Raw genomic sequence first — 20,679 nt, 5'->3', positions numbered from 1 at the left:
ACTTGCTTGCAGGGCCAAGCCAGGGGAGGGGAGGGGAGAGACACCAACCGATCTCCACCTAGCTAGCTAGCTAACTGTAGTCTGTACTCTGTACACCAATCGATCGATCGAGATGGCCACTACTCCCGGTGGTGCGGCGGCGGTCGCAATGGCGTGCAGCTGCCTGCTCCTGATGATGCTCCGCGCCCCTCTGGCTCAGGCCGCCAGAGACGTGCCTAGTATTAGCAGGGCGCCGGCAACTAAGACGGCCACCATGGAGGCCAGTGATAACGTCGGCCAGAGCAACAGCGCTGCTGCCGTCAACGACCAGAAGACCTTCCTGGGCAGCGGCCTGGGAGGAGGGTACGGCGCTGGCGTCGGAGGCTTCGCTGGCGCCGGCGGCGTCGGCGGCATGGGCGGAGCGGTCGGTGGCATCGGCGGCGCGCTCGGAGGCGTTGGTGGACTCGGAGGCGTCGGGCCCGGGGGACTCGGAGGTGTCGGCGGCGGCGGACTCGGAGGCCTTGGGCCGCTTGGTGGAGGTGGCAGCGGTCTAGGAGGGCTCGGTGGTGGTGGCGGCGGCGGCGGGCTCGGTGGCGGCAGCGGCGGAGGAGGTGGCTGCCTTCACCCGTGATGACCCATGCATCTCTGCATCGCTATCCCTATAAATATAGATGATGCATGATATCGTAGTACGTGGTTAATAATTACTCCAATAACGCTAGCAACGTTATCGGCGTGTATGTACTCTACTATGTTTATATATGCTGCTGGCGACGTATTGCTACTTGGCTTGTAATTGCGTCATCGTCTCTATCTTTGTTCGTACAAGCACAGAATAAATTATTGTGTAGCCACCCATAATCTCCGTCGATCTGCAGCCCCACACCGACCGTAAAACAGTAACCCGTGCGGATGCAGCTCCGAGACGCGACGCGAGTCTGGCGGACTGGGATGGAGCCGAGCCGGCGCGCCGCTGCAAAGCACCGATAGCCATGGTAATTTAATTCAGTTGACTAGTAAAGTTCCACTGTAATCTCTCCGCGCTATGCATGCAAGCTAATATACACGTGCATGCAGGTTTACTAGTTACGAGAATTAGAGAAGTATAGTAAAACGAGACTTCCGGTTATGGTGAAAATTTAAGGAGAGCCCGCTTGGGCCCAGACTTGTCTAAACATTATACTAATGTACACCATGTGAAATTGTTACGACAATTCATCGAATGCCATGGGATGGAAATTTTGTTGGCGAGTTCCCATAATTAGTCAAGTCATTCGAGGAGAGAAAATACCAGTGTCTTCATTGAGTTACCACAATAACAAAGAAAATAGAATCACAGTGCCAGATTGAGTATTTGCAATATAACATGCCCATACACATGCATGGGAACCTTGGAGGGGGTTCCGGGCCGCGGATTTCGCTCGCTCCTTCTCCTTGTGAATTGGGACTTATGGCTTGAGCGCAACGCAAGAACCTTCAAGCGTGCGGAGCGGCATGTACATATCATGCTGCTCAAGATCAAGGAAGAGGCCAGAACTTGGAGTTTTGCGGGAGCTAAGCATCTCTCTGCATTGCTGGAGGGTGCTTAGGTTCTCGTGCAATTTTGTGTACTTATTGCTTTCTTGTTTTCTCGTTCATGCTTTGTTTTTTTTTCTCCTGTAAATGGCCGCCGGGATCTTTTACTTGTAACCTTCTTCTATATTAATAGAAATGGTGCAGTCTGTGGCCGTTCGTTCAAAAAAAAAAACATGTCCATACACATTGTGAAACTACAGTGCCATCATAAGAAGAGGACACTGAACATGAAGCAATATGAATTGCTGTTCATTCACATCTATCTGGCGTTGTTCCGACAAATACAATCTGGATACATGCATATCACAGAACTGAAAGTTGTGCCAAACACCGTGAGTTGCTTTGCTCACTTAGCCCCCAACAGAATCAGACCAGAAGAAGGATTGGCACGGAAGTCATCTTGTCGACAGCAGGCTTAGCCAGGGCGTCGTAGTAGGTGCCTTACCAGTGATCAAACTGATCAAGATCAAACTAATGGGTCATGCCTGTTTTGCTGCACCCAAATGTAGGTGCACTGATAGTATGATAGGTGCTTGGTATTTTCCCAGGTATGATTGCCTAATATCACAAAAAATAAGGTTAATCTTAAATAATATACTAATTATTCAGGTCATAAAAATGAAATCAGCACCCAAGAACTATTCCAGTGTTCGCCACTAATCTGTCTTCAGCTTCCTACTATGCAAACAAATCGGATGAAATAAACAGAATGGGATAGATTAAGGTATTGTAAACAGTGTTCAGCGAAAGAAAGGCCAAAATAAGTTGGCGGCCATAATGATGTGAGTATTGGTTTTTAGTACCGCGACTATACTAATTATGAACTCAAAAGTATAACAGAAGGAAATAAGCTCAACGGCACAAATGCACCACATAATTTGTTTGTCAAAATTACTGTAACACAACAATGATTGTCCTTAATTTCTAACTATGATTTACGAGAAAGAAAATTCTAACACGTGAACCCACACATGAACCCACCTAATTAAAATTTTAGCTTCATTCTACTAAGAACCCAAATCCAGATAAATCCAGATCAATCACAACTGTAAAACCTAGTGAAATCAACACTAAAAAAAGTAGTAAATTATATGGTTAATTTACTACTGTGCAGGATCAACGAAGGTCTGGTAAATTACAAGAATTGTGTACTATGCAGACAGTCAATTTACTATAACAGTGATGAAGCATTCAAAAAGATATTTGGTACCCAAAATCTGTGCAGCCTGATGCATAAAGTAGTAAACCTGCATGTACCTACAAGGAAACAAACAAAAATATATGAAACCAAAAAGTAGTAAATTATATGGTTAATTTACCACTGTGCAGTGTCAACGAAGGTCTGGTAAATTACGAGAATTGTACTACGAAGATAGCCAATTTACTATATTACATATAACAGTGATGAAGCATTCAAAAAGATATTTGGTACCCAAAATCAGTGCAGCCTGATGCATAAAGAAGTAAACCTGCATGTAAGGAACCAAACAAAAATATATGAAAGCATGGACGCTATGCAAGCTGTGGCTACAACAGCTTGTAAAAGCATGCAAAGACAGCTGACCTAAAATGTACCTTTCCCTGAAGTGTAATGAGATAAAATTATAAGGAATGAACTAGCTTTGCACTTGACAATGAACACATTAGAATGAACAAGCTTTGCAGCCAATAAGAGAATGGAACCGAATCCTTTTCCAATGAGTAGACAGGTCCATGAATAGATAGACTGGAATGACTATGTACGAGCCATGCCTTTTACACTGGTTCCATTCAGACTCAGGTCTATTGTTAGGTAATTTGATATAGTCAGTAACAAATTCATTTACTGGAAAACCATACTGCATATCTGAACCATGTACTGAAACCATGAACCATGTATGCCATATTTATTTCCTAACCAAGAAATCAGTGGAAATCCGATTACCATATCCTAGTGTCTTCGATACACATACACAACAGGGGGAGTTAATATCTACACTCATCAGGAAACACCGTGCCACACATTTGCTATATGAGTGATCGTAAATACAATACCATTGAAAAATCAAATGAAAGGATATCATGTCACCACGACATCCTATTTGTAAAATGATCCGTAGAACTGTAACCAGCAGACATTTGCATCTATTCGGGATTAGATACAACATCTGCAGCCAGCAAAAATCTATTGGACACTTTGTTCATGCATATCTTATTTAACAGTTCTCGAAATAGTAGCATGTTATGTTTCTTAAAAAAACTAGATATCAGAGTAAAATCGAAGCTATGCAATCAGGAGTAAAATCGAAACTCATGATCTGGCTATACCAAAGCAAGAACAGCCAATTGCTTGAGGGTAATCAGACCAATGGAAATCGGCTCCCAATCAAAAGGGACGATGAAATCAGACCCCTAATATGACCTTAGTCTTCAGCTTCATTCCCTTCCCTACTGCACATCAGAAATCGGATGAAATAAACAAAATGAGATAGATTAGCCTTACTAGAACCGCTTGAAAGCCGGGACAGCACGACCTGGTCTCCCGTGCGCAGATCTAGTCGGGTCCTTGCCTTGGCCTGCTGGTGATAGCGTCAGGTCGCCACTTGAGGAGGTTCTACCATCGCATATGAAGGGGCCGGGACGTCGTCAGGCTGTCGCTGGGCGGCCGCCGGCTTTGCGAGGGCGGAGGGAAGAGAGCGACGGCCGCCTGACAAAGCAGCAGCGCACCGCTGTCCGACGGTGCTCGGATAGCCATGGGATGAGGATGGGTGTGGATTTGAAGCTGCGAATGTGGCCAGGACAGGATCGTCGCCGGCGGGATGGAATTTGGGCTTTGGATTTGTGATGGTCAACGGAGAAACGGGCGTAATTTCGGGCGTCGACGTGTCGCTCGGAGCCAACCCAATAGAAATCTCGTGTGGTTTGGCTGACGAGCCGAGGTGGGACTTGGTGCGAGCGAGCCAGCGGGCTATGGTTGGTGCGCTCGATTTGATCCGACCACAGAATTAGTTGTTCTGTGACGGGCTACAGAGAATGACTTATATATATATATATATATATATATATATATATATATATATATATATATATATATATATATATATATATATAAGTATACCTATCTATATATATAGATGTATTGCAAAATCTACATATCTAACAAAACTAAAACAATCTATAATTGGAAATGCAAGGAGTAGCTGTTTTGTTTTGTTGCTGAATTTACTTATTTGCATTGCCAGATCGACATATGACTGGAAATCAGTGGTTTGTCCTCGATAAGATGATAGTGGATACCTGATAGTATTTTTTAGTCAGCTAATTAATTATAATAGCATTGCTATTTTAGTTCATTTTCTCTCTCAAATTACTATTTATGCAGAATGTTATTCTAGCTTATTTTACAACTTTTTTAATTTGCTTAATGATTCAAAATATATATAACTTGCGTCCCTAGTCCTCATCAATAAAGTAAGGATGGGATCCATCATGTCTACGGGCGCCCCCCCCCCCCCCCCCCCAACCCAAGGCGATCACGCCGAACCCTCGGCCACTTCATAAAATTGTAAAGAGGAGCAATGACTCTAGGACATTTAGGAAAAAATAGATAAATGCTAAATACAAGAAAGAGTCAAACTTTCATCCTTGAACTAGCCTTAACTACGAAATCAGATAACAAGATCTTAGATGGTTTCAAATCAGATAAATTTGATCCCTTAGATGGTTTCAAACATATATTTTTATTTTCTAAATTCCTTCTTTTAAAATTTGGTTTGATCTAAAAAATAAAAATTAATTTTTTGAAAATTGTAGAATATGAACCTAGTACAAAAAATTTTCTACACCTATCCGTTGCTGCTCTATTATGATCTTCTTTATTCAAAAAATAAGAGATGCAGATATAAATAAAAACCACTAAAAAGATAAATAGTTGGATCAAAAATATTGATAAGTAGAACACCAATAGATAGATAACACTTTTACAAAAATGTTGGTACTAGTTACAATTTTTTCTGATTTAAAACAAACTATTTACAAATTTTTTTATAGTAAAGTTGATTTTTAAAATTTGTAGAAAAATGTAGAAATATCTTTGAAACCATTCAAGGAGCTAAATTTTTCTAGCTTAAATAGTTCAATGATCTCCGTTATCTGGTATTATAGCTGAAGAATGAAAATAAAATTTTGTGATAGTTGAAGGTGCAAAATGGACTTATTTTTAAAATATATTATGGAGCATTATATTTTAAGTAAGCGAGGAAAGAAAAAAATTAACCAATTTAGCATGCACGAATTGAGCTTCAGCTACAAAGTTTCATTGCTGCCAGACTTTAAGAGGGAATTGAGCTAGAAAAGACTCTTCAGTCCGGGCTAATCAGTGGACAAATGCTAGGTTGATTAAAATTATACTGAACATTAATGGTTTAGCTAAATACTATAAATATTTACATGGGATAAAAGGGGCAGGGGTCCGTGCTGGAGCACGCCCTGGCCCCGCCTCTGCCTAGCCCTGCTAATGGGTTGGAACCCGCACCATACCCAACCCCACCCAAAATTAACATATTTAGATACCCAACCCCACCCAACCCAATTAGTTAATTTCTCAACTCTAACCAACCCGCTCCATTATAAGCGGGTAACCCATAAAAACCCATGGGTTCTACTATGCAGAGGAATTTAGTGGTTCTACACTTAATGTGGGGACCACATATATGTCTAGCCACACTACTTTGCACAGAGTATCTGTCAGTCATATTGACTCATCTCTAAAAATTTCAGTCAATTTCGATAAAATTTTATAGTATGAACGCGAGGTTTTAATTCTAGGGTCCGGCTCTTGATGTGGAGCCCACGTATAGTTCTAGCCACGCTATTTTGCACAGAGTAGCTGCCAGTCGTACTGAGTCATCTCCAACAAATTTCAGTCAATTTCGATAAAATTTTATAGTGTGAACGCGAGATTTTAATTCTAGGGTCCGGCTCTTGATGTGGAGCCCACGTGTAGTTCTAGCCACGCTGCTTTGCACAGAGTAGCTGCCAGTCGTACTGAGTCATCTCCAACAAATTTCAGTCAATTTCGATAAAATTTTATAGTGTGAACGCGAGGTTTTAATTCCAGGGTCCGGCTCTTCATGTGGGGTCCACAAGTAGTTCTAGCCACACTGTTTTGCACAAAATAGCTGCCAGTCGTACTGAGTCATCTCCAACAAAATTCAGTCAATTTCGATAAAATTTTCTGATATAAACACGTGGTTTTAATTTCAGAGTCCAGCTCTCACGTGGGATCCACATTTATATATAGTTATACTATTTTGTAAAAAATATCCATTTCAACCCACCCCAACCCGCCCCAACCCGCATTTATATAGAACCCGCCCCGACCCACCCCATTAACTAATACAACCCATTTTAAATCATCCAAACACACTCCATTTCAAAACCCACCCCATAAAATTTATTTCAACCCAACCCATTAGCAGGCCTACCTCTGCCCATGGCGTTGGTTAGCGGTGAGAACGGGGACACGGCAATGAGGCCGTGAGGGCAACTTCAAAAGTCAAAACACTAGTTAAAAATCTTAGCTAAATGAAGAGGTAAAAGACTAGGTAAAAAATAAAAAAAAACTAGCTGAATGGTTGAGTAAATCAACAACTCTCCATCTTGAATCTCTATACCAGCCTCACCATCCTGCAGCTCCTGTCCGTCATCCGACCAACCTCCGGCACCGGCCCCCGCAGGGGCGGGCCTACGGTATACCAAGGGTATTCAACTGAATACACATTATTTGTGGCAAAAAATTTTATATATAGTGTATTATATATGTATATGGAGCAAAAATAGGAATATTACACAAAATAATATGCTTCCAAACTTCAAATTTCTGCTTCGTGCTGGAAAATCATAGCAGCTTATGTCCGGCCCCTTCTCACCTGACGGCCCACAGGTCCATTAGCGGTCAGGTAGCCAACGAGCCAGCTTGATTGACAGGCCAAGCGCTCGTGTGCCCTCTCGATCCCTCGATTCCCAATCCCTAGCTGCAAGACCCTAGCTCCTCGAATCGGCGATCCGGATGGCGAGGGCGCAAAGAGGCCAGGTGAACATATGAAGGCAGGGGCTCATCAGCCGCGAGGACGAACGGCGGTAGGGCCTCTGCGACCGGGCGGACGGACGGCATCACAGGCTTGGCAGTCGGGCGGGCCACGAGACGCGGACAGCGGCCAGGCTAGCATCGTAGCTAGGAAGGGGTGCAGGGCTCAGGCGTGCATGGCGTGGTGCGTGTGTCCAAAGCATGGCACTGCCGCTTTGTCGGGGCGGCAGGGCCTCCACAGCTCTACCGCTCCGCAGTCCGTGTTCTTTGGGTGTGGGCGAGCAATCAGAAACACAGGCCTGAGCGAAATCAAACCTGAGCGCAAAGTAAGCTGACTAGTGATAAATTCAATCTTTATTTTGAAATTATTGTTGTAATTTATAAAATTTGGGCTGTCAAATATTTTTTTCACATCTTTTGAAATTTTGAATACCCACCTCTCAAATCCTGAGCCCGCCCCTGGGCCCCGCCACCAGACCACCCTCTCGGCGAGTCCTTTTCTCCTAGTGACGTTGCGCCTATTGTGGCCATGATCTAGGGTTGGACATTCCCGGCGATGGGGAGGTCTCCGGTGGCTAAGGGGTATACCTACGAGTTCAGGGCGATGAGGCGGTTACGGTGACGCAGATAGAGCATCTGGCAGGGTAGTGGAGCGACCGAAACACGGAAACAGGGCGATGCCAACCGGCCGCACGGTCACTAGGATGTCGCGATGGTGAAGTCAGTGTTCCCATCGGAGTATCCGGGTGGCAGCAGGATGCTGCCGGGTTCCTAGTGTTTTTTGGTTATTTTTTGAAATGTGTTTTTCTGAAACAGTTAGGTTTCTTTTACTTAATGAAGACAATTTTGAAAAGTTATTATCAAGCTGTCGATGCTTTTCCATAGGGAAATGTTGATTGAAATTCTTAGTTGCTAATTTGTATTCCCTTTTGTGTAATGTTCGAATTAGATCGACCAGAAAACCTTACGCTATTTGATAAGAAATCATGATCGGCAACTTGAAAATTACAATCGTGATCATATAAGCTAAATAATTTGTGAAAGTTTAGATTTCGAGACAGATGAAAATCGTATTCTATCGCCCTAGCTAATTTGGAAGAGCTGAGCCCAACTCCTGTCTCCTGTAAAAGAAAGAGCGAAAATAAAGCCCAAGGCCTTGGCCGCGGTCGCTGACATCAAGAAACCTGATGGGCGTGGTTAAGACAGTGCAGTGGAATGAACCTCAAGGCTCAAGCTAGGACCAACCTGTACAGTGGATCCAAAATGAACATTATTCTAATTAACCAGCTACCTAGTACTGCATCTGAACAACTGAATGGATCACTTGCGTATGCCATGGTATACTGAGAGGATTATGATGAGGATGAGCGCGATGACGATGCCGAGGACGATGAGCTTCGTCTTCATGTTCTGGTACCACATCCTGCGGCGCACCCGCGTGCCTTGCTGCCTGAAATCAGCAGCCTGCAGCAAATCAAAAGACACCATGCATGCATGCTGCTAGTTACTGACCTGACTATGGATCGCGCATCTTGTGACCTGAACACAATTAAAAGAACAGAACAGAACAGAACAGAACAGAACACAAGGTAACAGACACAGACCTGGTTGTGCAGCTGCTCCGTCCTCGTGACGAGCCCATCGATCTGTTCCCCGCGATCGATGACCTTGTCGATGTTTTCCATCATGATGCCTTTCACTTGGTCCACCTGAGCTTTCACTCTCGACAGCCTGCTCACCTCCTCTGGGTGATCCCTACAGTACTGCATCTGAGCTCCAAGCCTCGGCCTGTCATCATTTCATATATATTCATCCGACGATCCGTATCTAATAAATAAATAAATAAAAGATAGGCAAGGCAAGCATGCATATATATGAAATGCTATATATGATTGTACTACTATTACCCGAACTCTCGGCTGAGGCTGTTTGCTGTGGCTGTGGCTGCTTTGCCCCCTGCGTATCTCTTGTTGAAATCCTCCTTGATCATCTCCAGGAAGGCCATAGGAATCTGCCACCCAGCTGACTCGGTCGCGGCGACGCAGTATGCTGCACGCAGTCCATTTTGGTTGCAGATCGATGCAATAACAGTCAGTTCAGTTGGCTCTGATCTCAGAACACTTGTTTCCGATCCCCTACCTCTATCTAGTATAGCTGCTATTTGCTTTGTGTTGCAACCATACACCTGTGCTTTCATTTCAGTCGTTATATATACATATAATGTGGGTTATTGTCAGAAATTGCATGCCAGCAGGATCACAAAGTCTCTAACAAAAGCCAATTCAAACTCATCTTCTGAATTGGAACAATCGACTCTGAATATTGGCGAAAGCTAAACTATCTGAATTTACTAAGCCACAAAGTGCCGTCTCTCTCCGGGAGAGAGAGAAAGCACAAAGCAGTCACTCGTATGATCATCAGGGTGCAGCAGTGGTTGCACAGGCCATACATAGTAGACACCGTCCAAATTAAAGGATATCAGAAGAGAGTATGTTGATAGAGCCAAAGCATGTAGCAAATTAAAGGTGCGACTCGGGAGAGACATCATAGTAGATACCGACCGTATCCATCGGCGACGAGGAAGTTGAAGGTGTGGGCGTCGCAGGTGTAGATGAAGCGGTTGTTCCCCGCCGGCATCCGGTGCAAGCACTGCGCGGCGATGTCCCGGAAGTTGCCCGTGTAGGACGTGTGCTCCGCCAGCACCACCGTGCCCCGCGCCACCATCGCGTAGATCAGCGCTCCCTCCGGCGGCTGCGCCATGGATTCTTATTCCTTCGTCCTTCTTCCTACGTAGCTGTAGCTATCTTCTTCTCCGATTCCGATGGACCAAGGAAGACGAAGAGACTCTTGTGCTCGGAAATGTCTTAAGCTTTGTGGCCAAGGAAATGGTGGTCTTTACAATTGCCTGCTACGGATCCCTTAGTAAATATATTTTATTAATCCAGGTTGTGGAGATCGATTGATTGATTGTCAAGGGTTCTAGAGACGGATCCGAGCCGTCCGTTCGTCCATCCATTGACCGGACTTCATTCTCCGGCGCGTTGTTGATTAGTAACAAGCAGTACTAGCTGGTTTGGTTAGTTACCTTGGAGGACCGACCGGCCTTCTTGTTGTTGAGCCGGCCGGCAACAAAGACAACTGCAACTACAAGTTGACCAACTTGTTTTACATCATTTTCTTTTTTTAAAAAAAACTTGTTTTACATTATGGAACATCACCAACGGCATGGGCCCAACAGCACCATCGGGCCAATAGTATTTCCCAACAGACCGATCCAGAATGCGAAAAGTTTGGTCAACAAAAGGAAACCACTATTGCAATTCAAAAACCACACTATGTCTAGCAATATAAATGACGCCTAAAGTTGCACTGAAATATATTGATAACCAGGTGTCCAGGCTCATACCTTGGATGATAAAGTACTACATGTGGAGTGGAGATACAATACAACAGGCTCTACAGACAGATGACTAATGTGGTAGTACAACGGCAACATGGTAGTACATGTTAAATGGCAGCTGCCAGACAAAACGGCGACGACCTACAAGTCAGAACAAACCATGTATGCATCGCCACCGGCAGCAGTCCATGCGTGTATATATTCATATATAGCTCAGATTTGGGTGGGTCAGAGGCATCACGCCCTACTTGCACTGCCTTGGGTGGAACTTCTCCTCTGACAGCAGCGACGTGATCAGCCGCTGCAGCCGCACCGCTCCACGGCCGGGCCGAAGGAGACTGGTGTCACCTATGACAGAGCAAGGGTCGCTCCCGTTCTCTCGTGTTCCTGCACACCAGCCTCCAGGGGTTGGCATGTCTGCACCACGGGACAGGATCTCCTCATCTATCTTATCTAGCACTGGGTCATCTGCATGGAACTTCCGAGCGAAAGGGGCATCACTAGCAACCATCCTGTCCAAATCTTCGACCGTGAGGTAGTGTGGATGTTGCTTTGGAGGGTTGTCCCATGAGATGTAATGCAGGTCATGGTTCACGGTTGTGTTCTTGAATTCCTCGGCGTTGCAGACCACGGTGTGGAAGTACCCTTCTGGCGAGGAGATGAAATTGGAGTAGTACATGAGCACCGTGCGAGGTAGGTTGTCCCAGCCCCATATGCAGTATTCCACAAATGGCCTAGAAAGTGCCATCCAAGCAGAACCTGCAATGCAATTTCATCATCAGGTGACTCTATATCTACATGGTCAAGATTCAAAAAGCAACACTTATTACCCAAAGGCTCAAACTAATAAAGCAAGCCTCATTCCACGAAAGCTCTTAAGCGATACTACTCTTGCTGGTTTTTGAAAATGAAGAGTAAAGGCCAAAGAATTTGCTCGATAGTACTCCCTCCGTCCCAAAATACAAGTCATTCTAGGAATTCTATGACTGATTAATAAGGAGGTAAAATGACCATGTTTGCCCCTATTTATTACCCATATTTGGCACTAACTGATTCTTGCATGCACAAGCACTTTCTAAATAGGGTAAATGACTTGTTTTCTGTGATAAGTTTTGGATCCTAGAATGACTTGTTTTTGGGGGACGGATGGGTTAAAAAAGAAAGTTATTTCTTCTTGGTATTGATGAATACTGCAACTTGATCTTCATTGCAGAGATAGGCTCTGCATTTCTGCATCTTTTAGTTATCTGTTTTAAGCTGTTTGAACCTAGAGTAGTTATATCTGAGTTGTAGCCACTATATAAGAAACTGGAATCAATTAATTTCATGCTATTAAAAACATGATGGATAATGGATGTGAAACAGTAGACCATCACATTAAGGAAAAAGTATACTTTTATGGCAAGTTCATTGACACAATTTTCTAACTTAATAACCGACACATAAAACAAGGATAAGCTTTAAAATTAATTACAGCCAGTATATGCAGTAGGCAAGCAAGAGATGCATAGCTGGTTTGCTGCTACAGGCAACAAATAAACAGAATCCCAAATGTTTGTTACAGCAATCAGATCACAAAAAATAAATTACGTATGAACGGAAACTTTACCTAGAGGAGTTTCCACAATATACAATATTTAAATCACGAAGCTAGAAAAACAGTGCATTTATATGCAGTACTTTGCAAAAAAGATATATTAATTTAAGTTGGTGACAAACCCACGTATCAACAATTCACACATCAAAATAGCCAGCACTGTTGCAAGACGTGGCAGAGAGAGTTTACAGTTTGAAGCATTTGACACCACATTCAATTACAAAAAAAGAAAATTGATTTAAGAAATTCCATCCACCTTGGCAAGGGCAAATCAACAATTCTCACCGAAAACAACAAAGGCAAGGTTAGGTTACGAGGTATACTAATCTGCACAACGTGCATGGTGAATTCTACACATCTATGGGTTAACGCTTGAATGTGAATATTTTGACTAGTAGGTCATACTATCAGTTAGGAACATACCAGTGAAGAGCTTGAAGGCTGTCGGCACGCTCCGCCTCTGCGGTATCCAGAAGACATCAGCCTTCTTCTTCATGTAGAGACCGGGGTCAATGATCACGGGTTTGGCCCTCTGAAACCTGTACATCATGAGAAACAACAAGGTAGGAATTGGCCCCTGTCAGAATGCAGTGGTCAGCGAATAAAATCATGATGAAGGAAGCTCGTACTCCTTCCATCCGATGTCGCTGGTGTGATCGATGAAGTTGAGATCACGCGGTAGCTTGGAGAAGACATGTATCAGATCTGCAGCAGGAAGCTTAAGAGTTACATTTACAAATCCAAGGCGGGGTTTTTATGGATTAGAAATTTTCGGATGAATGTAGAAGGAAGGGCGCTTACCATCCTGTGTGACGAGCGGGTAATCGGAGGCGGAGAGGTTGATGAACCAGTTCCAGTCGGAGCCACCGGCGCCAGCGTGGCCCCACAGGAAGGCGGCGGCGGCGTGGAGCGTGTTGGCGACCATGGTGGGGCCGCGATAGGTGATGAGGTTGGCGCGGTTGACGACGCGGACGTTGTCCGCGGACGCGAGGACCGGGTGGGCGGCGAGGCCGGCGGCGAGGTCCGTCCGGTCGGAGACGGGGGCCTCGGCATCGAGGTGCAGGATGTAGCGGTTCCTGGGGTGGTAGAGCGCGAGGAGGACGCGGCGGAGAGCGGAGGCGTCCCCCGCGGACCCGGAGATGAGGAAGGCGATGCGGGGGAGCTCGGCGCCGGCGGGGAACGGCGGGGTGGGGGCGAGCTTGTGCTCGACAAAGAGGGCGGAGGCGGCCGAGGAGGAGGAGGAGGGGAATGGGAGGGGGAAGGTGGTGAGGGCGACGAGGAGGAGGAGGGAGAGCGCGGAGCCGACGGCCAGGGGGAGCAGCCAGCGGCGGTCGACGGCGGCGTGGAAGGACTGGGAGATGAGGGCCTTCATCGCCGGCGGTGGATGTGGGTGTGGGCCCCAGCGGGCAGCGACTCAGGCTAAGAACCGAGCCGGCGGCCCGGCAGCCAGCGGGCACTTCGCTTTGTAGTGGGGCAGCGACGGGGGGTGGTTGACCTGTCAACATTTTTTATTTCATTTTAGTGCCGGCAAGGCAATCTTTAAAAAAAAAACTAATATTTAGAATTTGTTTGGAGCGGATTCTCCGATGAAACTGAAACTGAAACTGTTTTGGAAAAAAATTGGCAAAACGGCTTCATCTAACTGTTAAAATATAAAGAACATATCAAATGACCACAATACTATTATTTTTTTTAGTAAGTTCTAGCTGCTCCAAAATAGACCTTTTGGTAAGTTCTAGCTGGAGCCGGTTTTAGAGCTCTGTCAAACAAACTCTTAGCAGAGACCCGCGGCTCCATTAGAACAAATCACGATATGTACTACTACTATATAATCTCTATCTCTTGCTACTTCTAAAGCAAAGCAAGTAATAATTTCTTAGCTGTCAATTATAATCCTAATCAGAAAACAAATTAATTGGAATTCTAATTGAAATTCGAACAAATCAATCGAAATCTGGAAGTAATGCCTCGCGCGAGGCACGACCTGTACATACAATGAAAGAGTATCTCGTATAGGCCTGGGTAAAAGTATGTTACTCGTAACAATGCATTGTATTGTTCTAGTAGATAGAAAACAATAAAGTATTTACGGAACCAGATGTGCCCAATGATGATGGGCTACTAGCCAACCAAACAAACATCCTCATTGGGCCATTCCCCAATATTAATGGGCCTTTTTAAGTTATTTCCTTCCAAAATACCAACTACTATAATTACTCCCCTAAAAAAAGTACTATAATTACTTTTCAGGAACTTGTTTGTTAGAGAGATAAGCATTTTCAAAAGTTTGTCATATTCTACTTGGCAAATCTTGTGATTTGCCAACTCTCAAAACTATTTGCCTAGTAAAAAAACAGTTCGATCTCTAATAGTTTGCTATTTGGAACTTGGCAAAATGAAAAAAAAAAGGCAATAGGCAGCATGCAAGCAGGAAGAAAACTTTATTTTCGTGGTCAGTACCCAGCATGCAAGTAGAGAGAGGATTTGCCAAGCCCTTTTCTAAGTTGCCATATATGCGCGGTGAGAGAGGGTTTTTGCCAAATTGTCATATTTTGCCAAACTGTTGGAGGGGTGTTTTAAGGGCTTTTGCCAAAAATCAAGGATGCCAACTCCATTCGCCAAACTGTTGGAGATGCTCTGTTGCCCATCTTGAGAAAGAAGTTGCACAGAATGGGGTTCAGTTTCAGAAAAGAGAGTGAGATTTGGCATATGCATCTTGTTAGCTTGATCCACCACATGTTTCTGACTGCTGAGTGGAAACAAATCCAAAGAGGAGACGACTGGCCTCCACAATTACCGGTGTTCTACGGCATGTACTATAGATCAATAATATCATCATCGAAAAGGCACAGATTCATTACAAGAAACATCATCTAATATAGTTGGAGAGCTTTAATTAACAGCTTGCACGGCATCTGTGCCGCGTAATTCATGATACACAAGACAGAGCATTGGTGGCAACCCAGACTCTACTATTAGAGTCTAAGCCTCAAAGACTCCATCACAAAAAACTATACTTCTCAATGCAAATTGTGTTACTTTGATTTATATGACTATCTCTCACATTCATTCTTGATTTGCGTGAAGACTTGGAGTCTAAATAAGACTTGGAGTCTTGATTTCTCTCCCTCTCTCTTCCATAAATATACTGCCACATCAGCAAAACACAATAAATAGGAGATTTAGACTCTATAGTAGAGTCTGGGTTGGGACTGCCCTCAAGTCCTTCCTCCTCCTCGCGCTCGCACACCCACATTTGGAGGCCATGGACGCGTGGAGGGACTACCTGAAGCACCAGTGCACGGCGCCGTCGCGGCGATGCTCATCACTCTTGGCCCTGGAAAATGGCGGATGAGCAGAGCAGATGCCACCGAGCTGCAGGTGCAGGGCGATCAGAAGCACGGTACAGGAGCTGCAGGGCGGCCTGCCGGGCTCCGATCACCATCAGATGATGAGCAAGGTCATGGAGATGGCAACGACTGCCCTACATCTGCAACATGATGGACCCAAGCAGGTACTGCAGCATCGCCACCACCGGCACCTGCTGCTACTAGTACTCGTTACATGTATGTGCTACATATATACACATGTTCCAGCAATCACCCTATAGTCCTATACTATATATGAATAAAGTTTCACCCTCACTCTGTTTTCTTCCTTGCAAACAATATCTGACTATGTACTTATACCACTAAAGACCCTGCTTGAGTAACCTGCAGGTTCAGGCCAACACTTACATGCTATGTACTAGTATATCACATCGGATCTCTAGCTGAAACATTCTTATTTCGGTTTCTTCGTAACATATGGAGCGACGAGCGTACCATCCATCCTTGCACATGACTGACTCAGAGCAGGATCCTATCTTATCAAGACCCAAAACATAATAACAGACAGCAAAAGCACTCCCATCTGCTGATTGCTCAGTGCCATGGCTGGCGCCTTTGATGAAGAACCAGGAGGCGTTCTCCCGCTGTTTGTCGCGGGTTTCTCTGTTGGGCAGGTGTAGCTGCAGAGGCTGGGCCTGACAACTCGGTAGACGCCTTTGCTCGTCAGCACATAGATGTCCTTGCTGTTGTCCTCGCCAAAGGAGTATATGTAGCCAAGAGACGGGAGAGAGCTCCCGGCAGCTGTCTCACAGGCGATCGGAGAATCCTTGGAGCAGCTGAAGGGAATCAGAGTGGAGGTGTAGTTCCCGCTGCTCTCTGGGGTTTCTGTGCCGGTCCACATGGCCAAAGCGTACAGGTCAGCGTACAAGTACCTGAAAACACGTTAACAGATATACACCTTACAGCTGAAATTCCAACAATTCAGAGCTGCACTGCACTGCACAAGAGAAGTTCCAAATGAAAATGTACAGGAGGCGTCGAGCTAGTAATATCGAGTGATCGATGATGATATACCTTCCAAACAAGCAGGGATCAGCGGACCCTCTATAGACATAACCTCCTATGATCGATGCGGATCCGATGTTCTTATTCACATCAGAGTGGCTGTAACCCATGATAGGTGGGATGGCGTTTATGGAGTCAAGTGATGTGTTGCCTCCTGGTGCCCATGGTGGATGGTAAACAAGAGGACCCTCAAGCGCACGCCATCCGTAGTTCCCGCCTTTGGAGATCAAATCCACTTCTTCATATTGATCCTACAGGATTAAGGTACAGACACAAATGAAGTGTTGTTTGCATACAAAATACACACACTCAGTTCCTCATCGATGAATAGAAGTAATGCATGGAACACTAAGTCTGAGCACACATGGCTATCTAATGAACGAAGTAACCCAAATTAGCACTGGAAAATTAAACATTTATTACGTATGGTCTTGCATAGTACCTGCCCAACATCTCCACAGTAGAAGTAGGATGGCTTCTCAGAATCAAAACTGCACCTCCACGGGTTTCTAAGACCCAGTGCCCAACTTTCTGGTTGTAACTCGCTATCATCAGCATACGGGTTATCTTTTGGAATAGAATAATTTCCCCACAAACTCGTGTTACTGATTTCACTTGCTCCTTAAAAATGAAACAGATAAAAAAACAGAAAGCTTTAGGAACAAAAATTGACAGATCATGTGCATGATGCAGCTCTCCATACCAACATAGAAGGAAAAAAAACTTTGTGTGAAAGAATGCAAAAGAAACCAGTTAGCCATACTTTTATAAGCTGATGAATTGAATTGCTTATATCAGTTCTATAAGTGACAAGTGCCTCCAAGATTTTATAGCCGCAACCTTCCACCTAGTTCAGTATAAAAATGGCAGCTAATAATGCTGCCAAATCAGAAGATCATAGTCTCATCTAGTCATCATCTAGCATCTTTGACTAATCCGTTCTCAGGACAGGAAAGATATAAAAGATGTGTCTAATATTTTGCTAACTTAAGTTGCTGATACTAAGGGCCAAAATTAGATGCATCATTGGAATAATCTCATATTCTCACTGGAGGTGGTGGTTGATGCCATTTCGTCCTTTGGTACTGATGCCAAAGTTTTCATGCAAACTAACTAAGAGGAAATGCAAGAGCAGTTTATGGAGACATAACCGTGGAAGCTGAAGCGACTAAAGGAAAGTGATAAAGGTTGGAATGCTGATTCGAGTAAAGAAACAAAGTAGCAGTTTAAATAAGTAGACAAATGGCATCAAGGCTCAAAGACTTACTCGGCGTACTGTCAATGTCAAGCCTCATGATTTTTCCCAAGAGTGACTTCTTGTTCTGAGCGAAATTAAAAGGATCTCCCTTTCCTCCACCATCCCCCATCATGAGGTAGAGGTAGCCATCAGGTCCAAAAAGTACCTGGCCTCCATGTTGTGATGTATAAGGCAGCCCCATAGTAAAAATCCTTCTAACTTCAGATGGATCAGCAGACGTAGCCTAACAGGAAATGTTTAAAGAGGAATGTGTGCGTATGAGGTTTAGGGAATACCAAGACAAGACTTGAATGGATCGGAAGAGCATGTTGAGATGAGCAAACCTCGGAAACGTTTGCCGAGGAACCTTTTGCTGAATATTCTGAAATCACCACTTGATACTGGCATGGTTGAGCACCACTGTCGGTACCTAGCTTTGTGGGATCACAGCCCACATCAGAATTGCAAGAGCATCTCCCCGTACAGCTGGGTGACTTGGTCCTATCACAGTTGTAAGAGGCAAAGAAACGGCCATTGGTTGCAAAGTCAGGATGGAACGCCATACCCATGAGTCCAAACGCTGAATCAAAGTGCACCTGATCAGTCAGATCAACGAATGGGCTAGCTTCTTCGAATTGTAGAGTACCCCCGGATCCTTGATCAGGGACAGTTGCCAGCCATATCTTCCCAGCTTGGCTGCCCAAGAAGACCCTATTGGATCCATCAGGGTGAGGAGCCATGTTAAGGTAGGATCCGTCACCAATCCTCTCCAGGCATATCCCTTTAGGAGAGGGCGAAGGTTGGGTGGCGTTGAATGAAACCGTGTCGCCACTGAAGCATACAGACTGATCATTCGATGCACCACCAAACGAGGTACAGAAGTCATTTTCAGATTGCCAGGCATCAGTCAGCTTCGATGGTGATGAGGTGGGAGGCGGTGCACTGCCTTGCAGGGGTGGTTGAAAGGGTGAGTTCATTATTTTGACATCCTTGCAAGTTTCCCAGACATGTTCGCAGTAGTCCTGAGTGGTTTCCTTGGACTGGGCAGAAGTTGCTGAGGAGGTGGAGTTGCAGAGGAAGGGAATTGTCCGAATCTTTGGCCCAGCATCAAATAGATCAGCAGAATATGGACTGCATTTCTGAAAGTGGAGTCATTCAATTCATTAAGTGTATTGACATCTAAATTTCAGTCCTCTGAGTGAGGCATCTAAATTTCAGGTCTGATGGTATTGGCAACCAAATTCAGTTCTCCTCTTGAAAAGATGCTATGATTGTTACAGATAAGAATTTGTACAGTACTCAGGTAGTTTTGTTCTTCATATTGTAGAATTGCATTTTGCACTCAGCAAAGTGAGCATGCGAATTTCGAAGCTTTTTTGAAGTGAATATTATGGCATTTCTGCGGTAAACATTCTGCTAATTACCACTAGTGGAGTAATGTGTCAGTGAAAGCAAAGGTTCAATCTATATGCGAAGGTGAATAACAGCAAGGAGCAAAGTAACAAATCCAACTCAACTGAAAAAAAAAAGCATAGGACGGATGGTCGCTTACAGCGCAGAGGATTGACTTGAGGACGGCGGCGCAGGCCGCGTCGGAGACGTTCATGGCGTTGAACTGGGTGCTGAGCGCGGCGTCGGCGGCGGCGTCGCAGCAGCTGCTGCTGCTGCTTGTGTTGCCGGAGGAGGCGCAGAACTTGAGCGTGGTGTTGAGCAGCACCGGCGCCCCTGCATGTATGCAATCCATCATTGAGCTGACTGCTGAGCAGGCGAAGAAGAAGAAGACGACGAAGAAGCAGCACAGCAGGGGTGTTGGGAAGTGCGTGAACTGACTCGCGTCGGTGCATAGCGGGAAGGCGAGGGAGGGAGGGAGGAGGAGGCTCAGCAGGAGCGCGCAGATGGCGGCGCAGGGCCGCATCATCTGGATCGACCGCCGGCTGGCCGGGGAAGAAGAAGACGGAAGAATAATCTGAATCTTATGGATCGATCTTCTTCTTGTAGAGCAGCATCAGCAGTTGCAGAGAAGACTGACACTAACAGACTGCAGCAGTGCCCCTCTTCGTGTGGATGGATTGCAACCGTAACAATTGGATCGATAGAGCATTTGCAGTTGTACTAGTATGTCAAGTTGGGGCCTGGTTTGCTTTGGTTGTGGGTTGGTGGGAATGCAGCACCACCAGTAGCTAGCACGGTAGGAGATTGTTGGCGAGTGGATCCATTCCTCACACTGTCACAAACACCAAGTAGTAATTAGAGTTTCAACGACTTTCATTTCGGTAGACTTTTTACATACTAGCTAGGGTCCTCATTTTCTCAACCCGTACTAGTACATACGTTGCTGTCATGTTAGAAAATTTTTTTACAAAAAGGAAACAACCATCCTCTAAGTACGTCTTACATTGACACATGCGAAAGGATGTAACTAGAGATGAC

At 45.0% G+C, this 20,679-nt stretch overlaps 4 protein-coding genes and 1 long non-coding RNA gene across 6 annotated transcripts; 1 reads left to right on the top strand and 4 right to left on the bottom strand.

The window, feature by feature from the left end:
• The first annotated feature begins 148 nt into the window (after positions 1-148).
• Positions 149-661, top strand: LOC120668090 (acanthoscurrin-2-like). Its single transcript, XM_039948035.1, has 2 exons — positions 149-542; positions 651-661. Exons 1-2 carry the CDS (start codon positions 149-151, stop codon positions 659-661), a joined length of 405 nt encoding a protein of 134 aa, XP_039803969.1.
• A 1,079-nt stretch (positions 662-1,740) lies between these two features.
• On the bottom strand, positions 1,741-4,433 carry LOC120667165. Its single transcript, XR_005672087.1, has 2 exons — positions 2,987-4,433; positions 1,741-2,811 (listed from the first exon to the last, which is right to left on the bottom strand). It is a non-coding gene; the product is annotated as an uncharacterized LOC120667165 (long non-coding RNA).
• A 4,322-nt stretch (positions 4,434-8,755) lies between these two features.
• LOC120667163 (vesicle-associated membrane protein 721-like) lies at positions 8,756-10,504 on the bottom strand. Its single transcript, XM_039947217.1, has 4 exons — positions 10,183-10,504; positions 9,529-9,670; positions 9,226-9,409; positions 8,756-9,085 (listed from the first exon to the last, which is right to left on the bottom strand). Exons 1-4 carry the CDS (start codon positions 10,379-10,381, stop codon positions 8,942-8,944), a joined length of 669 nt encoding a protein of 222 aa, XP_039803151.1. The 5' UTR covers positions 10,382-10,504; the 3' UTR covers positions 8,756-8,941.
• A 469-nt stretch (positions 10,505-10,973) lies between these two features.
• On the bottom strand, positions 10,974-14,054 carry LOC120667162 (beta-glucuronosyltransferase GlcAT14B-like). The gene is made up of 4 exons (XM_039947216.1): positions 13,420-14,054; positions 13,248-13,323; positions 13,042-13,157; positions 10,974-11,780 (listed from the first exon to the last, which is right to left on the bottom strand). The coding sequence occupies exons 1-4, from the start codon at positions 13,988-13,990 to the stop codon at positions 11,266-11,268; spliced, it is 1,278 nt and encodes a 425-aa protein (XP_039803150.1). The 5' UTR covers positions 13,991-14,054; the 3' UTR covers positions 10,974-11,265.
• A 2,028-nt stretch (positions 14,055-16,082) lies between these two features.
• LOC120667161 (HIPL1 protein-like) lies at positions 16,083-20,452 on the bottom strand. Of its 2 annotated transcripts, XM_039947215.1 has the most exons (8): positions 20,080-20,452; positions 19,802-19,974; positions 19,210-19,388; positions 18,594-19,170; positions 18,280-18,493; positions 17,455-17,633; positions 17,022-17,263; positions 16,083-16,879 (listed from the first exon to the last, which is right to left on the bottom strand). In XM_039947215.1, exons 1-8 carry the CDS (start codon positions 20,165-20,167, stop codon positions 16,480-16,482), a joined length of 2,052 nt encoding a protein of 683 aa, XP_039803149.1. In that variant the 5' UTR covers positions 20,168-20,452; the 3' UTR covers positions 16,083-16,479. The 2 variants fall into 2 exon arrangements, with proteins under 2 accessions (XP_039803149.1, XP_039803148.1); XM_039947214.1 differs by having other exon boundaries at positions 18,594-19,388.
• Between the last annotated feature and the right edge of the window lie 227 nt (positions 20,453-20,679).

Source organism: Panicum virgatum, chromosome 3N (genome assembly GCF_016808335.1).
Source record: "Panicum virgatum strain AP13 chromosome 3N, P.virgatum_v5, whole genome shotgun sequence".
Taxonomy (NCBI): Eukaryota; Viridiplantae; Streptophyta; class Magnoliopsida; order Poales; family Poaceae; genus Panicum; species Panicum virgatum.
The sequence above is the reverse complement of the archived record's forward strand: the minus strand, read 5'-3'. Positions and strand labels throughout refer to the sequence as shown.

Coding starts and splice junctions, on each gene's coding strand:
- LOC120668090 (XM_039948035.1), top strand. CDS start 149: ATGGCGTGCAGCTGCCTGCTCCTGATGATGCTCCGCGCCCCTCTGGCT.
- LOC120667163 (XM_039947217.1), bottom strand. CDS start 10,381: ATGGCGCAGCCGCCGGAGGGAGCGCTGATCTACGCGATGGTGGCGCGG. Junction 9,671..10,182: donor CCTCGTCGCCGATGGATACG/GTCGGTATCTAC, acceptor GACTGCGTGCAG/CATACTGCGTCGCCGCGACC. Junction 9,086..9,225: donor CGGAGCAGCTGCACAACCAG/GTCTGTGTCTGT, acceptor GATTTGCTGCAG/GCTGCTGATTTCAGGCAGCA.
- LOC120667162 (XM_039947216.1), bottom strand. CDS start 13,990: ATGAAGGCCCTCATCTCCCAGTCCTTCCACGCCGCCGTCGACCGCCGC. Junction 13,324..13,419: donor CCCGCTCGTCACACAGGATG/GTAAGCGCCCTT, acceptor TTCCTGCTGCAG/ATCTGATACATGTCTTCTCC. Junction 13,158..13,247: donor AGCGACATCGGATGGAAGGA/GTACGAGCTTCC, acceptor CATGATGTACAG/GTTTCAGAGGGCCAAACCCG.
- LOC120667161 (XM_039947214.1), bottom strand. CDS start 20,167: ATGATGCGGCCCTGCGCCGCCATCTGCGCGCTCCTGCTGAGCCTCCTC. Junction 18,494..18,593: donor CCTCGGCAAACGTTTCCGAG/GTTTGCTCATCT, acceptor ATTTCCTGTTAG/GCTACGTCTGCTGATCCATC. Junction 17,634..18,279: donor TGACATTGACAGTACGCCGA/GTAAGTCTTTGA, acceptor TTCATTTTTAAG/GAGCAAGTGAAATCAGTAAC.